The sequence below is a fragment of the Vicia villosa genome, linkage group LG3, assembly GCF_029867415.1.
Source record: "Vicia villosa cultivar HV-30 ecotype Madison, WI linkage group LG3, Vvil1.0, whole genome shotgun sequence".
NCBI classification, from domain to species: Eukaryota; Viridiplantae; Streptophyta; class Magnoliopsida; order Fabales; family Fabaceae; genus Vicia; species Vicia villosa.
In genome coordinates this window covers 68462314-68482814 of record NC_081182.1, presented here as the reverse complement: position 1 = coordinate 68482814, position 20501 = coordinate 68462314, and the positions used below count along the sequence as shown (strand labels likewise).

At 33.4% G+C, this 20501-nt stretch overlaps 1 protein-coding gene across 3 annotated transcripts; it reads left to right on the top strand.

The window, feature by feature from the left end:
* The first annotated feature begins 1176 nt into the window (after positions 1 to 1176).
* LOC131661782 (amine oxidase [copper-containing] zeta, peroxisomal-like) lies at positions 1177 to 7565 on the top strand. 3 transcript variants are annotated; one of them, XM_058931410.1, is made up of 13 exons: positions 1177 to 1191; positions 1517 to 1814; positions 2489 to 2598; positions 2756 to 3061; positions 3460 to 3572; positions 3678 to 4008; positions 4126 to 4341; positions 4442 to 4678; positions 4988 to 5173; positions 5363 to 5503; positions 6001 to 6269; positions 6583 to 6664; positions 7031 to 7565. In XM_058931410.1, the coding sequence occupies exons 2-13, from the start codon at positions 1625 to 1627 to the stop codon at positions 7166 to 7168; spliced, it is 2319 nt and encodes a 772-aa protein (XP_058787393.1). In that variant the 5' UTR covers positions 1177 to 1191; positions 1517 to 1624; the 3' UTR covers positions 7169 to 7565. The 3 variants fall into 3 exon arrangements, with proteins under 3 accessions (XP_058787393.1, XP_058787391.1, XP_058787392.1); XM_058931409.1 differs by lacking the exon at positions 1177 to 1191 and adding an exon at positions 1437 to 1451; XM_058931408.1 differs by lacking the exon at positions 1177 to 1191 and having other exon boundaries at positions 1366 to 1814.
* The last annotated feature ends 12936 nt before the right edge of the window (positions 7566 to 20501 follow it).

Here is a 20501-nt window from a genome sequence, read left to right as displayed (position 1 = left end):
TTTATGGAAACATTTATGCAAATTTACATTGATGATATTGTTGTTAAGTCTGTTTCAAGAAAAAGTCATATTGACATCTTCGACAATCATTTGAAAGAATGAGGAAGTATGGTTTGAAAATGAATTCTCTTAAGTGCGTTTTTTGTGTGCAAAGCGGAGATTTCTTAGGCTTTGTGCTCCATAAAAAAGGGATCGAAATAAATCAAAATAAGATCAAGGCCATCATGAAAAGACTCAAGCCCTCTCACCTTAAAAAGGAATCGACAATCATGTATGTATATATATTAATTAATTTTAAAATAATATTATTGAGGTTATCACTTTGTAATATTTTGATTAAATTATAATTTGTTTTACAATTCAAATGCAAGATTAATAAAGTTTTTCTGATATATATGTGATTATTTGTTATTAAGATAATAAATTTTCTTTTTTAAACTTTTTAAAATTTTCTTTTTATATAATTAATTAAAAATAATATTATAAATTCATACATGTTTTCTTTTCGTATTTAATCAAGAAAAAAATTTAGATATAATTCTTTATGTATAGTTTATACTATTTTCTGGTGAAAATATAATAAATGTACTTAAATATTGTTTAAGGAGTAAAAATAAAAAAATATTGTTTATGTGTAAGAAAAAATTATATACTTATAAATCATACATTAAAAAAATTATATTTAAGTTTTCTGCTTAAATCAGTTACATTTTTTTAAATGTCTACAACATTTTGTAAATTGCGATGCAAGAAATGTTTTATTATAATAATTTTCTACAAATAAAATTAACATAAAAAATATTTTCACAAACACTTTCCTTTCAAAATCCACCAAATTTTATGAATTGAACATAATCGTAGTACTTAGTAGTAATGTAATATTCCATTTTTACCCACTCCCTCACCTTGATTATGACGCAAACCCGTATCTATAGTAATATAATTTTCCTTTTTCGTCTTCTTTGGTGAACATCACATCAAAGAAAATGCCGAGGTTGTCCTCTCAAATTTGCCTATTACTTCTATAGTTCTATTCATTTGGAGTTTGTATAAATTTTATAGATCCCCCACCTACTTATCGTATTATAGATCCCATTTTCCATTGATAAGCACCCTCCCAACAACTCTCCTCTTTTTAATTTCATTTCCTCTCATATCACTGTCGTTTACACTAACTCGTCACTACTGCCAGTAATATCCACCTCACCCTTATCTTATTATTCATTATAATATTTTAATCATTAACTATTGATTCGGGGTCAATTCTAACATCAAATGATCTCACTGTAATTTTCCTAATAAATCCTGGCCAATCACCGCTAATATTAATAAAAAGATAACTGAAAAAGGAAAAAAAAGATGATAGTGGAGTGAAAAGTACACACAAACACGTGACACTTGCTTCGCTATATATCTACACTGAACTTCAGTTCCTCACGTCTTTGAGTCTGGTGAAAGTTCTTTCTTTCTCTCTATCTTTCTGGTTTTCGTTCTTTATTGTTACTGTGTGTTGCAGATTTCACGTTTTGCGGTGGAAGAGGGTGATTTGCCCTACCTGCATGTCAGTGTACTGTCTTGATACCTATTGTGGTGCTGGAATCGGCGAAATAGCGAATCCTTTGCAATGGCCTCAGCTTCGCAAAAGACGACGTCACCATCGCCTTCTCCTTGTTGTCCCCCTCGCGACTCTTCCCGCTTAGCCGCCGCTCCTGCCGCCGCCGTCAAATCGGATCGCCTCCCTAACACTGTTGCCTTGATTCGTGCAATCGATTCGATTCCTGAATCGAATCCCACCAATGTCCCTTCTGCTAAGGGTATAACAACTTACTTCACTCCTTTTGAATTACACTAAACTGAATTAGATTAATAAATTAATACGATATTCTATGATTAATAACTTCATTTTGTTGTGTATATGTTGAAGGATCATAGGTGGTAAACTTGCATGTATGAATACTTCGATTCATAGAAATGATTTTTTTAATTGTTTCTTTAATCTTGCGACTAGCTAGATATGTTATATGCAAATTTCACCATATAAATTGTTAATTAATATATGTGAAATTAATTATGAAGAAAAACTTTGCTGACTTCTACTCCAATTTGTTTGCGAGACGCTGGTTTAAGTTCCAAAAATTGTTTTTGCATATGAAGCAACTGATTGTAATATGTTTAGCTTACTGGATCACTGGAGTTGGTGCTGATAAGAAGTTCTATGATCTATCCTTTTTTTTTTCATTTGTATGCAAGTTATTAAAGAGAAAAACCTAGAAAGACTATAAGAGAAGTTATTAAGAAAGATCTTGAGATTGACGATTTGGATAAAAGTATGGTCCTAGATAGAACAGTATGGCAAAAATTGATCCATGTAGCCGACCCGTCTTAATCGGATAAGACTTGGTTGTTGTTGTTTGTATGCTGGTTATTGAATGTAGGTTCTGTTTGTTTTCACTTGTTCTTACATTTGATACTATATTAACTTGGACAGGAATCCCTTCAATGACAAGGCCTCAGTCAAGTCATCCTTTGGACCCTTTAACTGCGGCAGAAATTTCTGTGGCAGTGGCAACTGTGAGGGCTGCTGGAGCCACTCCAGAGGTTGTTAGCTATGCTATGTATTTTTATTTTGTTTAAAATAGTATATATGGATATGTATATTGGATAATTTGTATATTATTAGAGAATGGATTTTGTATTGAAAAGGTGATTACATATGATGAGTCTTCTCCTCCCCAATTGTCTTTATATCTTACAGCTTAGGGATAGTATGCGCTTCATTGAAGTAGTTTTGCTGGAACCAGATAAAAATGTTGTTGCACTGGCAGACGCTTATTTTTTTCCACCTTTCCAACCATCATTACTTCCTAGAAGTAAAGGGGGCCCTGTAATTCCCACTAAACTCCCTCCAAGATGTGCTAGGCTTGTTGTTTACAATAAGAAATCAAATGTGACCGCTCTGTGGATTGTTGAATTATCGCAAGTTCATGCAGTAACTCGGGGTGGCCATCATCGTGGAAAAGTAATTTCATCACGTGTTGTTCCTGATGTTCAGCCTCCAATGGTAATGTTATATCTTCCTTCCGAGTTTTAATTTTATTTGTAACCCTTGCTTGTTATTGCAGTTTTTCTTTCCCTCAACAGTATAAGGATCAAGAGTTAGGGTGGCAAAACCATCCCGAACTTCTGGGTCAGTTTGTTCGCTAGGCTGCCCTGCTGATTTTGGCGGGTTGGGGTTATGTTCTCGACCTAACAACCTGGTTTCAACCTATTAAGGATCTTATTTATTTTCTTAATATTTTGGTTTGCCAAAACACCAGACTATCCATCTAATTTTTTTGTCATAACCACTAAATTTTTGTAAGAAGTTGATCCAAATTTGCTCAATCTATGGTTTTAGTGCGAGCTCATTATGTAATAAAAAAACGTTTTTTAAATCTATAATGTTCTCTATATCTATAGGATGCTGAGGAATATGCAGAATGCGAGGCTGTTGTTAAAAGTTTTCCCCCTTTTATAGAAGCTATGAAGAAAAGGGGTATTGAAGATATGGATCTTGTAATGGTTGATCCCTGGTATTTTATCTGGATGTCCATTGTTGTTAGTTTTCTTTTCTGGAGACATTGCTACTATTTTTCTTTGCATTTTAACTTTTATGTGTGTTCATAACTCTGCTACAGGTGCGTTGGATATCACAGTGAAGCTGATGCTCCTGGCAGAAGACTTGCCAAACCGCTCCTATTTTGTCGATCTGAGAGTGACTGCCCTATGGAAAATGGTTATGCCCGCCCAATCGAGGGTATCTATGTCCTTGTTGATATGCAAAACATGGTGGTGATAGAGTTTGAAGACCGTAAACTTGTTCCTTTGCCTCCTGTTGATCCCTTGAGAAACTATACTCCCGGTGAATCCAGAGGTGGCTCCGATAGAAGTGATGTAAAACCTTTACAAATTGTTCAACCTGAAGGTCCAAGCTTTCGTGTCAACGGCTATTTTGTTGAATGGCAGAAGGTAGAACTTTTTATGTTAAATTACTTATTAATTTGTGTCTGGAATGTCGAAAGAGTAGATGCATATTAACTAATATTACCTAAATTTGATATATTATGGTTTTTTCTCTGCCAACAGTGGAATTTGCGTATTGGATTCACACCCAAAGAAGGTTTGATCATCTATTCTGTTGCATATGTTGATGGTAGTCGAGGGAGAAGGCCGGTTGCTCATAGGCTGAGTTTTGTGGAGATGGTTGTACCCTATGGAGATCCAAACGAGCCTCATTATAGGAAAAATGCTTTTGATGCTGGGGAAGATGGCTTGGGAAAAAATGCACATTCCCTCAAAAAGGTTTTAGACTAACATATTTGTTCTCTTGTATTTGTTTGGTCTGGCGTCTTATCTTTTTGGCTGGATTCCCATTTGTCTAAAGGCAAAGTTTGTTTTACAGGGATGTGATTGTTTGGGCTACATCAAATATTTTGATGCTCACTTCACAAATTTCACGGGTGGAGTGGAAACTATAGAAAATTGTGTATGTTTGCATGAAGAGGATCATGGGATTCTCTGGAAGCATCAAGACTGGAGAACTGGCTTAGCCGAAGTCCGAAGGTCTAGAAGACTTTCAGTTTCTTTTGTATGCACGGTGGCCAACTATGAGTACGCCTTTTTTTGGCACTTTTATCAGGCAAGTAGGGTATCATCTGTATAAGAGATAAGCATACTGAAATTAATGCCATTTTGAATTGATCAGGTTTCAGTTATTACATTAATTCACCAATATCCAGTCTCTGAGCATTCTTTAAACTATTGAGAGACTGTGCATATAAATGACCCTGTAGTACCTTAGTTTTTTCTAGAAGATACTGTCGGCATTTTATAAACAGTTCTTGTTATGCTTTTCATGAAGTACTGGTATATTGGGTGTTTTTCTGTTTTCTGCAACCGGAAATATTGTACTTAACTTTGTTGAAAATGATGGCATATGTTGTTCCAGGATGGAAAGATTGAAGCTGAAGTCAAGCTGACTGGAATTCTCAGCTTAGGAGCCTTGATGCCTGGAGAATATCGAAAATATGGAACCATGATTGCACCAGGTCTATATGCTCCAGTTCATCAACACTTTTTTGTTGCTCGCATGGACATGTCTGTTGATTCTAGACCGGGTGAAGCTTTGAATCAGGTAATTTGGATTTAGTCACTAAATTTACGTTTCTAGTCTTTATGTAGCCAATTTTTAACACTGAAACAACTGGGTTGGCTACTTTTGTGTTTTGCTTTTAGTTCTTCATATATGAACGACATCCACTGTGCCCAATAAAACATACAGCTTGGCTAGTGCACATTTTTACTCTCTCAATATGTTTTGTAGGTTGTGGAGGTCAATATGAAAGTTGAAGAACCTGGTGAAAATAATATTCACCATAATGCGTTCTATGCTGAAGAGACTTTGCTCAAATCTGAATCCGAAGCAATGCGTGATTGCAATCCTTTGACTGCTCGACATTGGGTTGTAAGTCTCCCCTTTATCTTACAACCAACTTCTGACTAAGATTTTATAATTTACTACTTTGTCAAGCTGTTGAATTCTTGTTTGCAGCAATTTCTTTTGTAATATTTGAAAAGTTGTTTTTTCTTATGAAAAAGTAAGTACTGTCGGAAACTATGTATTGTGTCTGATGTGTCATGTTGAACACCAACACAACACTGATGCTGACGCATGCGGTTACATTCAATCACTTTCACATTATTAAATTATTACTAGTGTCTGTGTGAATTTGGTGTCTATGTTTTTATCAATTCTTCATAAGTTTAAATTCCAAATAGATATCTTTCATACTCGAGAAATTTTTGTGCTTGGTTTTTTCTCCTGGAAAATACTTACAACTGTTTGATATCTGGTTTTGGACTTTGCTTTTATCATGGAAGACTAGAGCACTATAAATTGTGTTAAACCATGCTTCTAACAAATTGACCCCGTAAAGTAACTTTTTGATAATAATGCTTCAGGTTAGGAACACAAGAACCGGCAACAGAACTGGACAATTAACAGGCTACAAGCTGGTGCCAGGCTCAAACTGCTTACCATTGGCAGGTTCTGAGGCCAAATTTTTAAGAAGAGCTGCTTTCTTGAAGCATAATGTTTGGGTAACATCATATTCACGAGATGAAATGTTTCCTGGAGGAGAATTTCCCAATCAAAATCCGCGAGCTGGTGAAGGACTTGCTACATGGATTAAGCAAAACCGGCCTTTGGAAGAAACCAATATAGTTCTTTGGTCCTCTATCTCTCTTTCTCTCTTTCTCTCTCAAACTCTCTCTCACACACACACACACACACACACACACACACAAAACACTCACATACACACCTGAATACCGGGCATGAATGACATGCTCAGGATTTTAATTTTATGTTTTATAAAATTTGCAATGCTAAATAAGTAACCCTGTATCTCCACAAAGCAATAGCCTATTATGTGTTTACTTGTTTTATTAAAAATAGAACCCACACAAGTTTACCAGTTCAGTTTATGTTCCCAGAAATGTATTCACATTTTACCTTCTCCGGACTAACTGTTATATTTTCAGGTATGTATTTGGAATCACACACGTCCCTCGTCTAGAAGACTGGCCTGTTATGCCAGTTGAACACATTGGCTTTATGCTCATGGTAATAACTTGGTTTACTGTTTCCATGGACTTATTCTACGAGCCTGATTAATCTGGCGTTTGCTTTATCTCTTGAATTACTTGATATGGTGCTTTGTTGCTCATGCTTTTTATTTTTTCAATGTTATTATAAAATGCTTGAATGCAAAGAATATCAAGAATTGTTGAGTTGTCTTTGTTTTTGAAATTTTTTGGTAGGACACACATTTTCTATCAAACGACTATTGATCTTCACATGATGACTTTTTTCACCTGCTTTTTTGGTCTCAATTATTTTTGGAGATTGGATTTGTTTATTTTAATGTATTTATGTGCATCTAGAGTTTTTCCAATTGTCTGACATATTAAGTTCCCTTCTTCTGTGCAGCCTCATGGATTCTTCAATTGTTCCCCTGCAATAGATGTCCCGCCTAATTCATGTGAAGCGGAATCTAAAGACACTGACATCAAGGATAATGGTGCTTCTTCGAAGCCGATTCAGAATGGATTATCATCAAAGCTTTAGGTGCTTGCCCCTGTCTGACGTTATACCTTCCCATTGCTGATGCAGGTGAAACACAACTGTACTATTTTGGCATCCATAGACAGACCAAGTTGCGCATATTTTATTTTTAATCTACAATAATAACCAAGCTATGGACTTAATGTTGGTTTTCTAGTTTAATTCTGTGAGGTTTGCTGGCAATATTCATTAGCTTTGTCTTCTTACATTAGAGCACTGTGTTTTCAAATTTGACGTTAATGTACTACTTTAAAATAAGTGGTTTGATACCACGGTCTATGGTGTGTTATCAAGATTCGGAACTATCTGGCGGTGTTATGACTTTTTGTGGTTGCCTGTTTCTTTTCCCCCTTCATAATATAGCGCAAATCGATATAAAAAATGTGATAGCATTTGATTACCTGGATGGAACATGATACTATTATTCACCAAAAAATAAACACAATGGTGCAGAATATTAGTTTGGAAAAAAGTTTTAATTACACTGTAGTTTATTAAATTATTCCCGAATTTTAAATAGGTATTTGAATTAAGAAATTTGTTATTTATAGTTGGTTTCTTGAACTTCTTAATAGGTTGAAACTAGGTACTTAAACAAAATTTTATTTTTTATATTTGGTCTCTGAACAGTTTTTAAAAAGTTTATTTTAAATTATAAATTAATTTAAAATTCAAGAATCTGATAAAAACTGTTTAGTTCAGGAGTTTAATTATAAATTTTTAGCTGAAGAATCTGTTTAAAAAGTTCCTTATATTTTAGGAGCTCTATAACAATTCATTCTACCGACTGTGTGGCGTTATAGAAAATATAAGTTTTTTATTGCTTTTCTTCTGGTTTTAAGTAGTCCTTTTGAAAATTCAAAAATGACGTTTTGAATCCAACCGAATTTTTTAAGTGTTTACATTTTAGAGTTCAAACCCAGCCAAGAATAAAGTTAAGAGCAACTTAAATGACTTATATTCTAACCAAGGGAGGTTTTAGATTTAAGGATTTTACATTATAATTTTTTGGTTTAATATTTTTTTTCTAGTTAATTTTGGAGTTTATTTTGTTCTCTTAATTTAAAAATGTTATATTAATTTTTTAACTTTTTAAAATATATTACGTTAGTCATTTTCATTTAATTAGTGATGAATTAAAAAATTAATTTTTGAGTTTTTTTGCTGTTAATTAAATGAAAAAAATTAAGATGGTATGATTTGAAGAGTTAAAAGATAAATATGAACATTTTTAACTTGAATGACTAAAATAAAATTCGAGATTAACAGAATCAATTGATTTATAGATATTACCATAAATGGTAAATGATTATATTTCAACTTATTGGTGTTTAAAATTTTTAGGACTGTTTGAACTAACAACTGCATGTATTCAAATTCCAGTATTTAAAGTAAAGAGGGAAAAAAAAAAAAGAAAAAAAAGTGAATGATTAAATCAAAATTTATTACATGATATCATAAATAAATAAAGTAAAAGTTATTTCATATATCGAATCAATTATATCTCATATCTTTTAAGATTTTCGTGGTTTAATTGTAATATGCTGCATGTTAAGGGGTTACATAGGAGGTGTAATCGAATCGGTTTGGATCGGTTTTTGGTAAAAAGAAATTCGAACCAATGATATTTCTATCAGTTTGGTTTGGTTCAGTTTTTAATATTTTTCAAAAATGAAACCGAACCAAACTAACCGGTTTGGTTCGGTTTGGTTGATCGGTTTACAATGTCTATTTTTTTAAAACATTATATTCATCGATATATTCTCCATTATAGAATTTTTTGTGTATTATATGCTATTATTTTTTAAAATAATACATTTCTTGTTATTTATTTCATGCTATATTTTTTCAAACAAATTACAAGTTGCTCTTAGCATCAGAATGTTGGAAAGAAATTTCAGAGCTTAACATATAGAATATAACAAAACACACATCCTTTAACATATTTCACACCTCAAACACGCATCAAAACTATTTTATAACAAGACTTGAATGAATTTTGTTGAAGAAGAAAAAAAAGGTACAAAAATATATGAAAATTAACAAAGAGAACTTGAACACGAAGAAGACGGCCATACCATATCAGAATGACGATAGTGAAAGGAACAATGGTTGTGGGCAGCAAGAGCAGCAGTTCTGTGAAAGCATTTTTTGTGTGACTTATGATTTCTACTTTCTATGCTTTAGAGTTTAGTTTTAGATGCGTGTTTTGCTTAAAGGAATGAAGTGTAAACAAAGATGGATAATGGTTGAACCAATAAAAAATTTGAGCTTAATGATGGGTAGAATACAATATTTAGAGCGTCATTATTTCCATTCGTTCGATTCATCGGTTTGGCGGTTTCTAAAAACTAAAACCGAGAATCGAACCAAACCACATCGATTTTTATTGGTTTGGTTCGGTTTTTGAACCAAATCAATAATAATTGATTTTATTTCGGTTTGAATTGTCGGGTTAATTTGATTTTTTTATCCACTTACACCCCTAGGCTTATATCTATATTTACAAAGAAGTCAACAAATATGCGGATAGTTTTGCTAATCAAGTTCATGAATTTCAAATTTTCATTAATAGGATTCACTTCCTCAATTCATCACGAATGTATTTTTTAAAGATAGGTTGGCTTTGCCGAATTTCAAATTTACTTGACATTAATTTTCTTAGATTTATAGTTCCGCTGTCATGCACGTAAGTAAGAGCATCTCTAATGAGAGAACTTATTTTTGGTTGCTTGAGCTATTTTTTGTGAGACCAATTGCCACATTGTATTTAAGCAACATCTAAGCAATTTAAATTAATTTCACTCCAATGGTAATTTGAATAAGCAATCTATATGTGGCCCAATCAATTTATATTTGACCCCACCAATTATCAAGATTAATATTATTTAATGCTAAGCAACCTACTTTTTGGATTGCTTCATGATGTAACTTACATAAATATTTAAACAACGGGAACGCCACGTGTATCTACTCCAATGGTAAAAATGCTAAGTTTCAGAATTTATGAATCCTAGTGTACATTAAGCAACTTGCATTTGAGATGCTTTTAGTAGACCAAATTCAGGTTTGGATTTCTCCTTCTTCATTTGTGTTGTCCTATTATATAATCTTGGGTTAGGTCTAACCCCATAGATGTAAACATTGTTATTTTATTTTTATACATAGTAGCATTTCATATGTTACAAAAATTAATTTTAATCATATATATTTTAAATAATTTTTTACTCATGTTAAATTGTAGTAGTAAAGGCAAATATAGATTGTTACTCATGTTAAATTTTTTTTTTGAAGTTTATTGCCTTTGATCTCACACATGAAATTTTGTGCAATGTGCGTGATACAGTACACATGTGAAAATTTTTCAGGATCATTATATGCACTATTTATCGATTCATGTCTTTCAAATATCAAACAAAGGTTGACTTAAGTGGGTGACGTGATCAGAAATGTTTAAGAAAAAACTTCAAGCATTTTTCTTGTTTCCCCTTCTACTAATGCAAAAGTTATTGGTAAAATGTTTTCGTTCCCATCTTGTGTAACAAGCATTAGCAATGTCTACCCTATACTTACCATACAACCATGTTGCATCAACCTTCACAACAAGTGTGTAGTATGAAAATCTGTTGAAGCATGGTTGAAAGCCCAAAATAGACGATGGACGATCTGACGGTCATCAAGTCATGTTCCCTCGTTTGAAAATGCAGAAAGTGTTTGTAGTTCTATTATACTTCCAAGAACACATGTTTCATTATTAACAACCATTGTGGATTGTCGTTGTAGGATGTCTCCCAATTCCAGTATATAGTTTCGATTACTTTGTTCTTTGCAATCCATACTTTTTAGTATGATATTATATACTTGTATTTCTCATTAATATGAGTAATGATAAACTTCACTTTTATTAAAATATCACGATTACTTAGCTTCATGATGCTCTCAGAAATCATGTTTGAGTCATATTTTCGATGATCCAACGACATAAACGAAGAAGTGCAAGTGTGAAGTCTAGCAATAATATCAACAATCCATTTTGAATTCTTCTTTCTCAATGAGGCCCTGCATTTGAATTTGCATTATGGGTTAGAAACCCAATACTCAAGAGAATTTCTAATGTTCTAGTGTTGAAAGGCAAAAAACACATTCTTTCTTTCTTATTTCCTTCTCTTGATCCCCACATATTGGATGTCTGATGTAGTTCTTGAATAAAGAAGAAGGTTCAACTCATTCCAGGAAGATATTTTGCATAAGGACATGTGGATTGTACAAACTATATCTATGACAGCTAATTTTTAAATGACCCCGTCATCGTACTTTCATCCAACGACATCAAGAACTTCCCTAATCCTACCCAACATAAAATCCATCCCAACATTCTTTCTTCAGCAACCCGTATTTAAACACATATTTTCAACCAACTCAAACTCAACAAAACTATAACCAAGAAATTCGACAACCACCAACAAAGACCTACAACACAAACACATACCAATACACCCAAAGAACACAACAAGAAACAATTTATACCACATAGTTTCAAAACCTAATGCATAACACCCTAACCCTTAAATCAAACTGCCATTACCAACCACTGCAACAAGAAACATTATTTCACCCACCATTTCAATACACTTAAATCCAACAATCAAACTTCGACAGTTCAACCCCTAACAACAAAATTTTAACCCTTCATCCTCCCAATACCCTACAACATCCACAAATAAAGACGTTTATGTCCCTTCAGTTGAACAAACTTATCCATCCAGAAACACGCCACCAACATAATTTATAATTGATGAAGATATTTTGAATTATGATTTTAAGGGTGATATGTTCCTTTATCCAATTTTCAAAATATTATAACACCCTCAAATGCACAACAACAGCACCAAAATTCTTCGTGGAAGAGTTCTCCATCTGATCAAGGTTAAGGGCAAACGCTAGCTCAAAGCTCACATGTGTGGACCGGCGGTTGCTTAATGCAAAAACATTTTTGTTGATTAAGTTTTTTTTTTTTTAATTTTAAAATGTTTTTTTAATTTTTTATTATATTAAAAAAATGATAACAAAATATTAACATTAAGGAAATAGAGTATGTAGAGTATATAAAAATGATAATTTTTTATTAATATTTTTTTAAAAAATATTTAAAAAATGTTTTATGTTTTATACTTTTTTTATTTAGAATTTGTTAATTATCAAATTATTTACAGAGAAGAGGCTTTAATTTACCGACCTATTCCTTAAAAAATGTTTTATGTTTTTTGTAAATAAGGAATTAAAGCATGCTCCGTAAATAATTTGATAATTAACAAATTCTAAATAATTAGCTTGCTCGGTAAATTAAAGCCTCTTCTCTGTTTTTTATTTTTTTGTAGTCTTCTTCTCATATACTCATTGAGTACGTAATTACATAGATGTTACGTGACTTAATTGAAGAAAGGGCAATGAATGAAAGACACAAATCAAAAGATATGGACAGGGTAGCTTATTTTTGATGAGAATCTATTATTAAAACGTTCAAATTAAGAAATGCTTTATGTACTTTCAACACTTGTTCGTTTTCTCTTCTTAATCATAATACATTAATACTAATACTAATAAAAACGGCAACATAAACAAGAAAAAAAAAAGTAGTCATTTTCCTTTGATGTCATAATCACTTTTAAGCCAAAAAAGCTGTTTTAATTTCTAATTAATTAAAGCACTATTATTTGCCATCTTATAGTATATAGTATATACTACCGGATTAATTAACGACTCGCTAAATGTCAAACACAATCGATGCAAAGTTATTTTGTAATCATTCTTTAGGGAATATGTTTTCTTTCTTTCTCTCTCAATCGCACCTTATATTATTACATTCTATGTTATCATTGTTAAGTACTACCTTTTCTGACTTGTGGTTTTAATTATTTAGTACTATAGTTTTTTCAAGTCTTTGTCCTAATATGCTTCATTATTCCCAATGACAGTGAGAATCTATCTTTGCATATTGTCTCTCATTTCATTTCTATCATGTCCCTAAGGCAGGGTCCATTTATTTACTCTAGAAGCAAATGTTGTGAGGTTAAATTCAACGCATCACTTTAGCATTCTATTCCACTCTAATCACCACGCATCATTGTTGTCTACCTAATTTCGTTTCACTAGATTCCTTCAGTTCTTTTCTTTTGGTTTCAATATCTAGGGAACTAAAAATGTTTGGTGGAATAATGGCGTACACTTTCGATGAGGTGGAGTATATCTTCGGTGCGTTGGTGTGGAGTGAACTTGCAAAGTTAACATTTCAACATCAAAATTAATAAGAAAATAAAAGAGTAAATGTGAGTTATTCTTCACGCGGAATTCATTAAAAATGAGGAGCGGTTATGGACGTCTGTTGCAGCTTCTTGACGGAGAATGTAGGAGGTCGTTCAATGACATCTAACGATAAACAGCGATTCATGGCGTGGAACCAGTGTAGACTCTAGAGCAGAGTTAAATTGTATCTTCTACGCCTTAGTGGAGTGACTTTGGATTGATGACTCAGTCTCCTCTTTTTGGGTGTGCGGCTAATCGAAAACAATTGCCTCAAGGTTTGCCTTGGCACAACAACGAGAAGTCTTTCAGAAAATTGAGTCGGGCTTTTTGTGTCGGCTCCACTTATTGGAGAAGTCGGAAAGACTTGGGAGTCGACACAAGTGATCTTAAAAACAAGCGTATTAAATGATAGTCTTATCATTGAAACGCCTCACATGATTGTTCTTACACGTGGCCCTAGCATACTTAAGTGCCGTTACAATCTCGAGGCAAATCTAATTGTTGTTTTCATCACCTCATTTTCTTTTATTTAGGACCATTGATCTGACTACCTCGTCTCAATATATACAGGTTTTTTTCACCTCCCTAACCACATTTCCATTATTTGCATAAACTGTAATCTTTTTCTTCTTTCTATGAATTCTGATTGCTTCCCCCTAAGCCCCAACGATTCATTTTTCATTTGTCTCTTTCCTTATTTGGATTCTACATTTTCTCAGTTCATCACACCCTTAGAACTACCCTTTGTCTTAACCGCTTCCTTAACTTCCATCTCTTTCAAGTACCATTCTCTTCTTGTTTACAATTTGTTGTTTTTTCCACATTGTTTTAGACATGGCAAATATGGGAGATGACTCTGTGAATGTTTTAAACATACATGAAGGCGACAATGCGAGTGACACTTCATCTCACACTGAAATAATAGACCCAAAATGACAAACGTCACTTTTTTAGCTGTTAATCCACCATATCAAACCTCATTGTTCTTAGTGATACATATGGTTCTAGTGAGGGTTCTATCAAAGATGATAGCAAACCTTGGAGTTCCTATTGTGGATGAAATATAAGTAATTATATGGAAGAAATTAGAGGGATGTACTATGATCATCCTGTTACTAGGGATGCTGATGTAGATCACCATTCTCTTCTCTTGCCTAACATATGGAAAATTTGAAGTCTGTTAAGGCTTACCGGGATGAACCAAGGACTCGCCTCTTTATTAACACATTTAGGTCTATAAATAGTCGGGAACATAGTGATAAGGAGCTTAGGGATCTCCTCAACTTTAAAATCCATTACCATATTCATGCCAAGCATTATCTTTTTCATGACAATTGGAAGGACATGGCTCGAAAGGATTGCCATGGTCTTGTAATGACTGAGGCAACCACACTCAGAGTTTGGAGGGTGCTTTTAGAGATATGAGACCATCCTCCGATTAGCCTATTTCTCATGTTGGCCCCATCAAGTGGATATGTAATCCCTTTGATGGATGTTCCATTGATCGCTTTGAATGCTTGTTCTCTAGGTTGAGGCTTAAGCCACCCGTTAACAATTTTGAGGAGGGGTGTTGAATCATTTGAGAATTTATTCGTCCTAACTACACACAGTAGATTTATATTTCGTCAAAGTATTCTAATACGAGTGAATATAGGGGAAAATGTCCATTTTGAGGTTACTCTTTAACATGTTCTATGTGACACACACTTCTGCTGGTAGAGATCAAGGACAAAGGATTATTTTTCTTTGCCAGCCATTGGAGATGTTTGATGTTTACCTTGAGAGCTAAAAAAAACTTCAAGGGCTATTACTTCTTTGTGACCCCCAAAATCAAAAGGATCACAATGTGTTTTGCATCCTTCTATAAGACAACCCGTCCTCATTTGCCCCCTTGTTTGGAGTCGGTGAAATGTAAGGACATGATTCAGAAATGTTGGACCCAAAACCATTTCTTCCATGCTCCAAAAACATATGCCTTCCCTTTTACATCTTTGACCCGTAGGAAGAGTCATTGAGAGATGGCTTAGTTTCCTTATGGGATAACTTAGGCTATGAAAAAGGAATTGGCCCTTCTGAGCCCTTATAGTAGAAAATATAGTATATTAACACACCGTTAGTTTTCGAAGCAGCCACTGCTCTTAAGAGAACAGATATCTTTGGCAAGGAGAGGGAACTACTTTTATATTTTCTTTTATTATTCACATAACATTTATGTTGATTGTCTTCTGTATTTATTATTGCAGATAACATGAGGGGAAGCTTGAAAACATCTTTAAGAGGAACAAGGCCCACATGGCAAAGGATAATCCTACATCTCCTTCCCATAATCATACTATAACCTTATAAGAGAATGAAACCTCGCTTGTTGGGTAGACACAAGTGGCCTAGGCTAGGCAAGAAAATATGGAGACCTAAGGTGCCTATCATCTAAAATTTGGATCAAGGAATCTCTTGTTTGGTTCTCATTTATTGATGGTGAAAATGCCAAGAGGGATTGTGGCAAAAGTGAAGCTGACGGGGGGAGGGGGTAATCCTTCCAAAAAATCTAAGCCATAGGAGCCTTCCTCTAAAAGGATAAACCAAGACAAAGACCCATAGGCTCCTCCCTCCTTCATGCTTCAAAATGTCTTTATATCTTGAAGGGGTGTACTACTAAGGAAGTACAGTCTTACATCCTCAAGGGAGAATTATGCCTACATTTGGAGCCTCTCTATTACGATTAAGTTAGAGTTAATGGTGGAGACGACCTTCAACACACACCAAGATGTTTTATTTTTGTCATTAGTGGGTGTTGGTTGTGGCCAGTTGTTTGTGCATGGTAACCCTTACAAGGAGAAAAAGCTTCTGAAAAGCCAAGGTAACATTTCTCTTTATGAATGAAACTAACTCCAAGAGAAACCTGGTGAACTTGAAAAGGACATGGATACCCTTAGTGTCCCCTCAAAGCTTTCCTTAACCGTAGAAGAAATCATTCGCAGAGAAGGAGAAAACCCTTGAAGAGGTCTCGACTTCTTTGATAACTTTGAGACGGCTTAAAAAGCATTGGTTTCCCAGGTCAAGGAGGTTGATAGAACCCTTCAAAATGATAAGGAAGACTTCTCCAAGAAGGCAAAGGCTCATGAATATAACTTAGTCGAGGTGAAGAATGAGCTTGATGCCGTTGACGATGATATCATCCACATTGCTCTTGCTACCTTTGAGAATGCTCTAAACCAGGTGGAGTTGTTATGTTCTGGTCTTAAGATCCCTCGAGAGTTGTTGAACCCGAAAAAAGTGATTGTGGAAGGGAAGCTAGTGAGTGATGATGAATGACCCTTATTGCTTTGTTGGTTAATTCTTGTAATGTACTGTTGATTTTGACAATTACAATAGAATTTCATCAAACACATAATGGTTTTGCTTCTAAATGATTTTATTCCTTTTGTTTTATGGCTTGACTCACCTACTTTTCCTTTAATTTTCTTGGATTTTTTGATTTAGCTTTGCGTTACTTTATTCAACTTATAGTTTTCCATGATTTTATTTTGTCACTCAATCTTCTATGATTTTTTCATCATATAATCTTCTAGGATTTAATGTCATCTTATAATCTTTCATGATTTTATTTCACCATGTTATCTTCATGATTTTATTTCATTAAGGTCATACCCCGGGCTAGAGGTCAGAGTATGCTTTGATATATCTAGGGACCGTGCCCAACCAAGGGTTAGTTTTCGTCCCTCCCCTAGATGAAAACCTGGTTTGAGACTGATTTATATAGGGATCTACCTCATGCACTCTAGAATGGCTAACTACCAAAAGAGGGTATGTGTTTACCCTGGATTTTGGTAAACAACCTCTAGTCTCTTTATTAAAGGTTACTTCCAGGATTGACTATGGAATCCTATAATATAGTGCCAAAGTCTTATCAATTTTATGTTTATTTATGGTGATATGGATGTTCATTCAAATTGAACACACATGTCAAACTTTGAATCTTAAAACTAAATTAATACTGGAAAATATAAAGTGAAGAGGGGAAAATATACAGCACACATACATTTTCCAAATGACACTCTTTTCTCTCTTTGACGCGAATACTTTGAGTTTTCTTAAGAAATGCAACAAATGCGGACCCCTCAAACTGAAAACAAAACCTACTTATATAGAGACCCTAAAATAACCATCTATAACGACCGATTAAGCAAATTCTGCCACGTCTTTAGTTTCATGCAACCTCTCGCCCCATAAGTTTCCACGTGTCTCTGAAAATTATTTTTTTCTTATCCACTAAAGCTTTTCTCAACTACACTTCATAGCAGCAATAGAAACTAAAAACTTTCTAATTACTTAGAACTACATGACTTCGACTCTCCAATAAGAAGATCTGACGGAGAACTATGGATACTAAACTTTGACGAACCTAACTAAAACGTAACATACTTTCAAGTCGACCAAGACTACTTAGATTGACAACATATGCATCCATACTTCTTCTATCGAGATACTAACCCTTATGCTTTGTCTTACGTATGTGTCAAAAATTCCAAGGTTACAATAGTGGCACTTGCGACTTTGTGCGCCTTATTTATCCCGTTGCTTAAGCCTTCTAGGGGATTGTTTCCTTCTTCAATGGGTCACATAGGAGGCGGAAGGATCAATATTTAACTGATTGCATGCTACACTTGGATCTATTGGATCTTAGACACCGTTGATTGCTTTGTATGTGTAAATATACATATTAAAAGTAGTAGCAAGTGTTAAAAGTAAAGTATCGATCCCACAGAGAATGTATTAACTTAATTTGATTTTAAAGTCAAAAGTTGTGAATAGTCATGAACAAATAATAATAATAATAATAATAATAGTTATTTCTTGTCACAACTTCAGAATAAATAATAACAACTAAAAAGTAAGGAAGTTTAATATAGATAAGAAACATGTTGGACAATGATCATTCAATGACTTCACCAAGTGTGCTAGTGTGATAAGATTTGTCGTGATAGATGAGGCAATAGCGTGACCAAATGGCGTATGCCTACAACGATAAAATAGGTGCATTAAATATCTATGAAACAAATTCCTAAGTATTGCAATAACATATATGCACTTCTTTGCTGAGTTCTTTTTTTCTCTATGGTTTTATTTCTTTATTTCTAAAACAATTAAATAGAAAATATTCCTATTTCCATTTTATCCATATTTGTTATGATGTCCATTTATTAAGGGATTCCTCAACATTAATAAACTTTTATTTATTTCTAAGAATATTAGACAAAGAAACAAATATATAATGTTAATGCATATGCCTAAATATGTCACTAAAATCAAATCACAGAAAAAAAAAGTTATTTTTTTTTATTAAACTTCACATTGACCAATACAAAGAGTTTATCTCATGGTGAACAAAGTAAAAGATAAACCTAAGAGTGACACTTCTACTACTTGCAATCTTTAACCAGCAAGTGGCTAGTTGTGTCACACCTGATTAAGTAGTATTCTTCATAAATGATAGTGCGAGAGACGTGTTAAAATCTATTTTAGCCTTACCTCTTTATGATGAATTATTTTAATCTAAGTGTTTGGAACTTCTGAACCCTATTTCCTTTCCCAATGCAAGTCCTCTTATACCTTCCTTTGTTTGTAGGGTTTCCTTTAGACTTTGAATTTCGGACCTTTTGATTATCCATTGATTAGGTCTAAGGAATAAATAATATTCTCATTTTTATCATTTAGTATAGGTAATAGAAGTAGTACACAAAAATGCAGGAGACAACATATCTCACAACAGACATGCTGGACAGGGTGACTATTGCAGCGCCCCAAATTTTAAGATATTTAAATTACTAACTTCATTTTATATTCTCATACATGTGTTTTTTTTTTAAATTTAAAATAAAGTTTTTGTAATTTTTTATTGGTATTAAAAAGAAATGACCATTCATACAAAATAAATTACATTTTTTAAAAGTTGTTGATTTATAAATATCAACAATTTGTTTATATTAATATATACATATGAATAAATATTGGTGTTAGGGATTAAAACTTAGACCATCAGTTTACTTCACCTTAACTAGCACATATTAATTGAGCTACCCCACCCACCTATAATTGAAGAGGTAATTAACGACAAAGTTAATATTTTAAAGGGGATTCTAGCTCAAATTAAAGTGATGTCGAAGTATTTGTAATGTTGTTTTGTATTTTTATGACTTATTATTTTTATTTTTATTTTTATTTACTTTAGTGGCATTTATTTGCTTTAGTGGCAAAACCAAGGTGTAATTGAAAATGATAATTACTTAAATCGTTGTTTAGATGTCTATTGTTTAGAGATGGTGAATTATACTATGCAATGGGTTAGACCCAAATTAAAGTGTAATTTTAAATTGATTTACCGGTTAGTATTAATGAAAGGAGTTAGTTTAAACTAATTTTGATGTTACTCATATTATTGTAGAATTCATAAATCTTAGTTCATATTATTGTTATACACACTGTTGTGAATTCAATGCCAAGAACAAAGTATAAAACAACGGAAGAATAAAGAACAAGGAAGAAGAAGAACACGATAATTGGTTATAACTGCTATTCTTTTACTTTCTCTTAGGCTATGTTTGGGAGTTTGGAGGGGGGGGGGGGAGGGAAGGGTTTTGAAAAATAGAAAGAATTGGGTGAAAAGGATAAAAAGGTTTTGGGTAGGAGGGTTTTGGAGGGTTTGAGTTTATTCATAACACCAAAAACCCCATAAAATGGGGGAACTCAAAAATTGTATTGAAGGAGGGTTTTGGAGGGTTTTGAAGGGCTTACATAAATTTTCCAAATATCTTTAAGGTTGTTATAGTATTCTGAAAATTAAAAATTTAGTAATGATAATGACTCTTTTATCATTCTAAACAAAATCATTTTTTCAAAAAATGTCAAATATTTTCCTATATTTTTTTAAAACTTCGTTTTTGGAAGCCTTCCCCTCCCCTCCAATCCAAACTCCCAAACATAGCCTTAAAAACACAAGATTACAAGTTTACAAGAATAACAAATAACCTCTCTC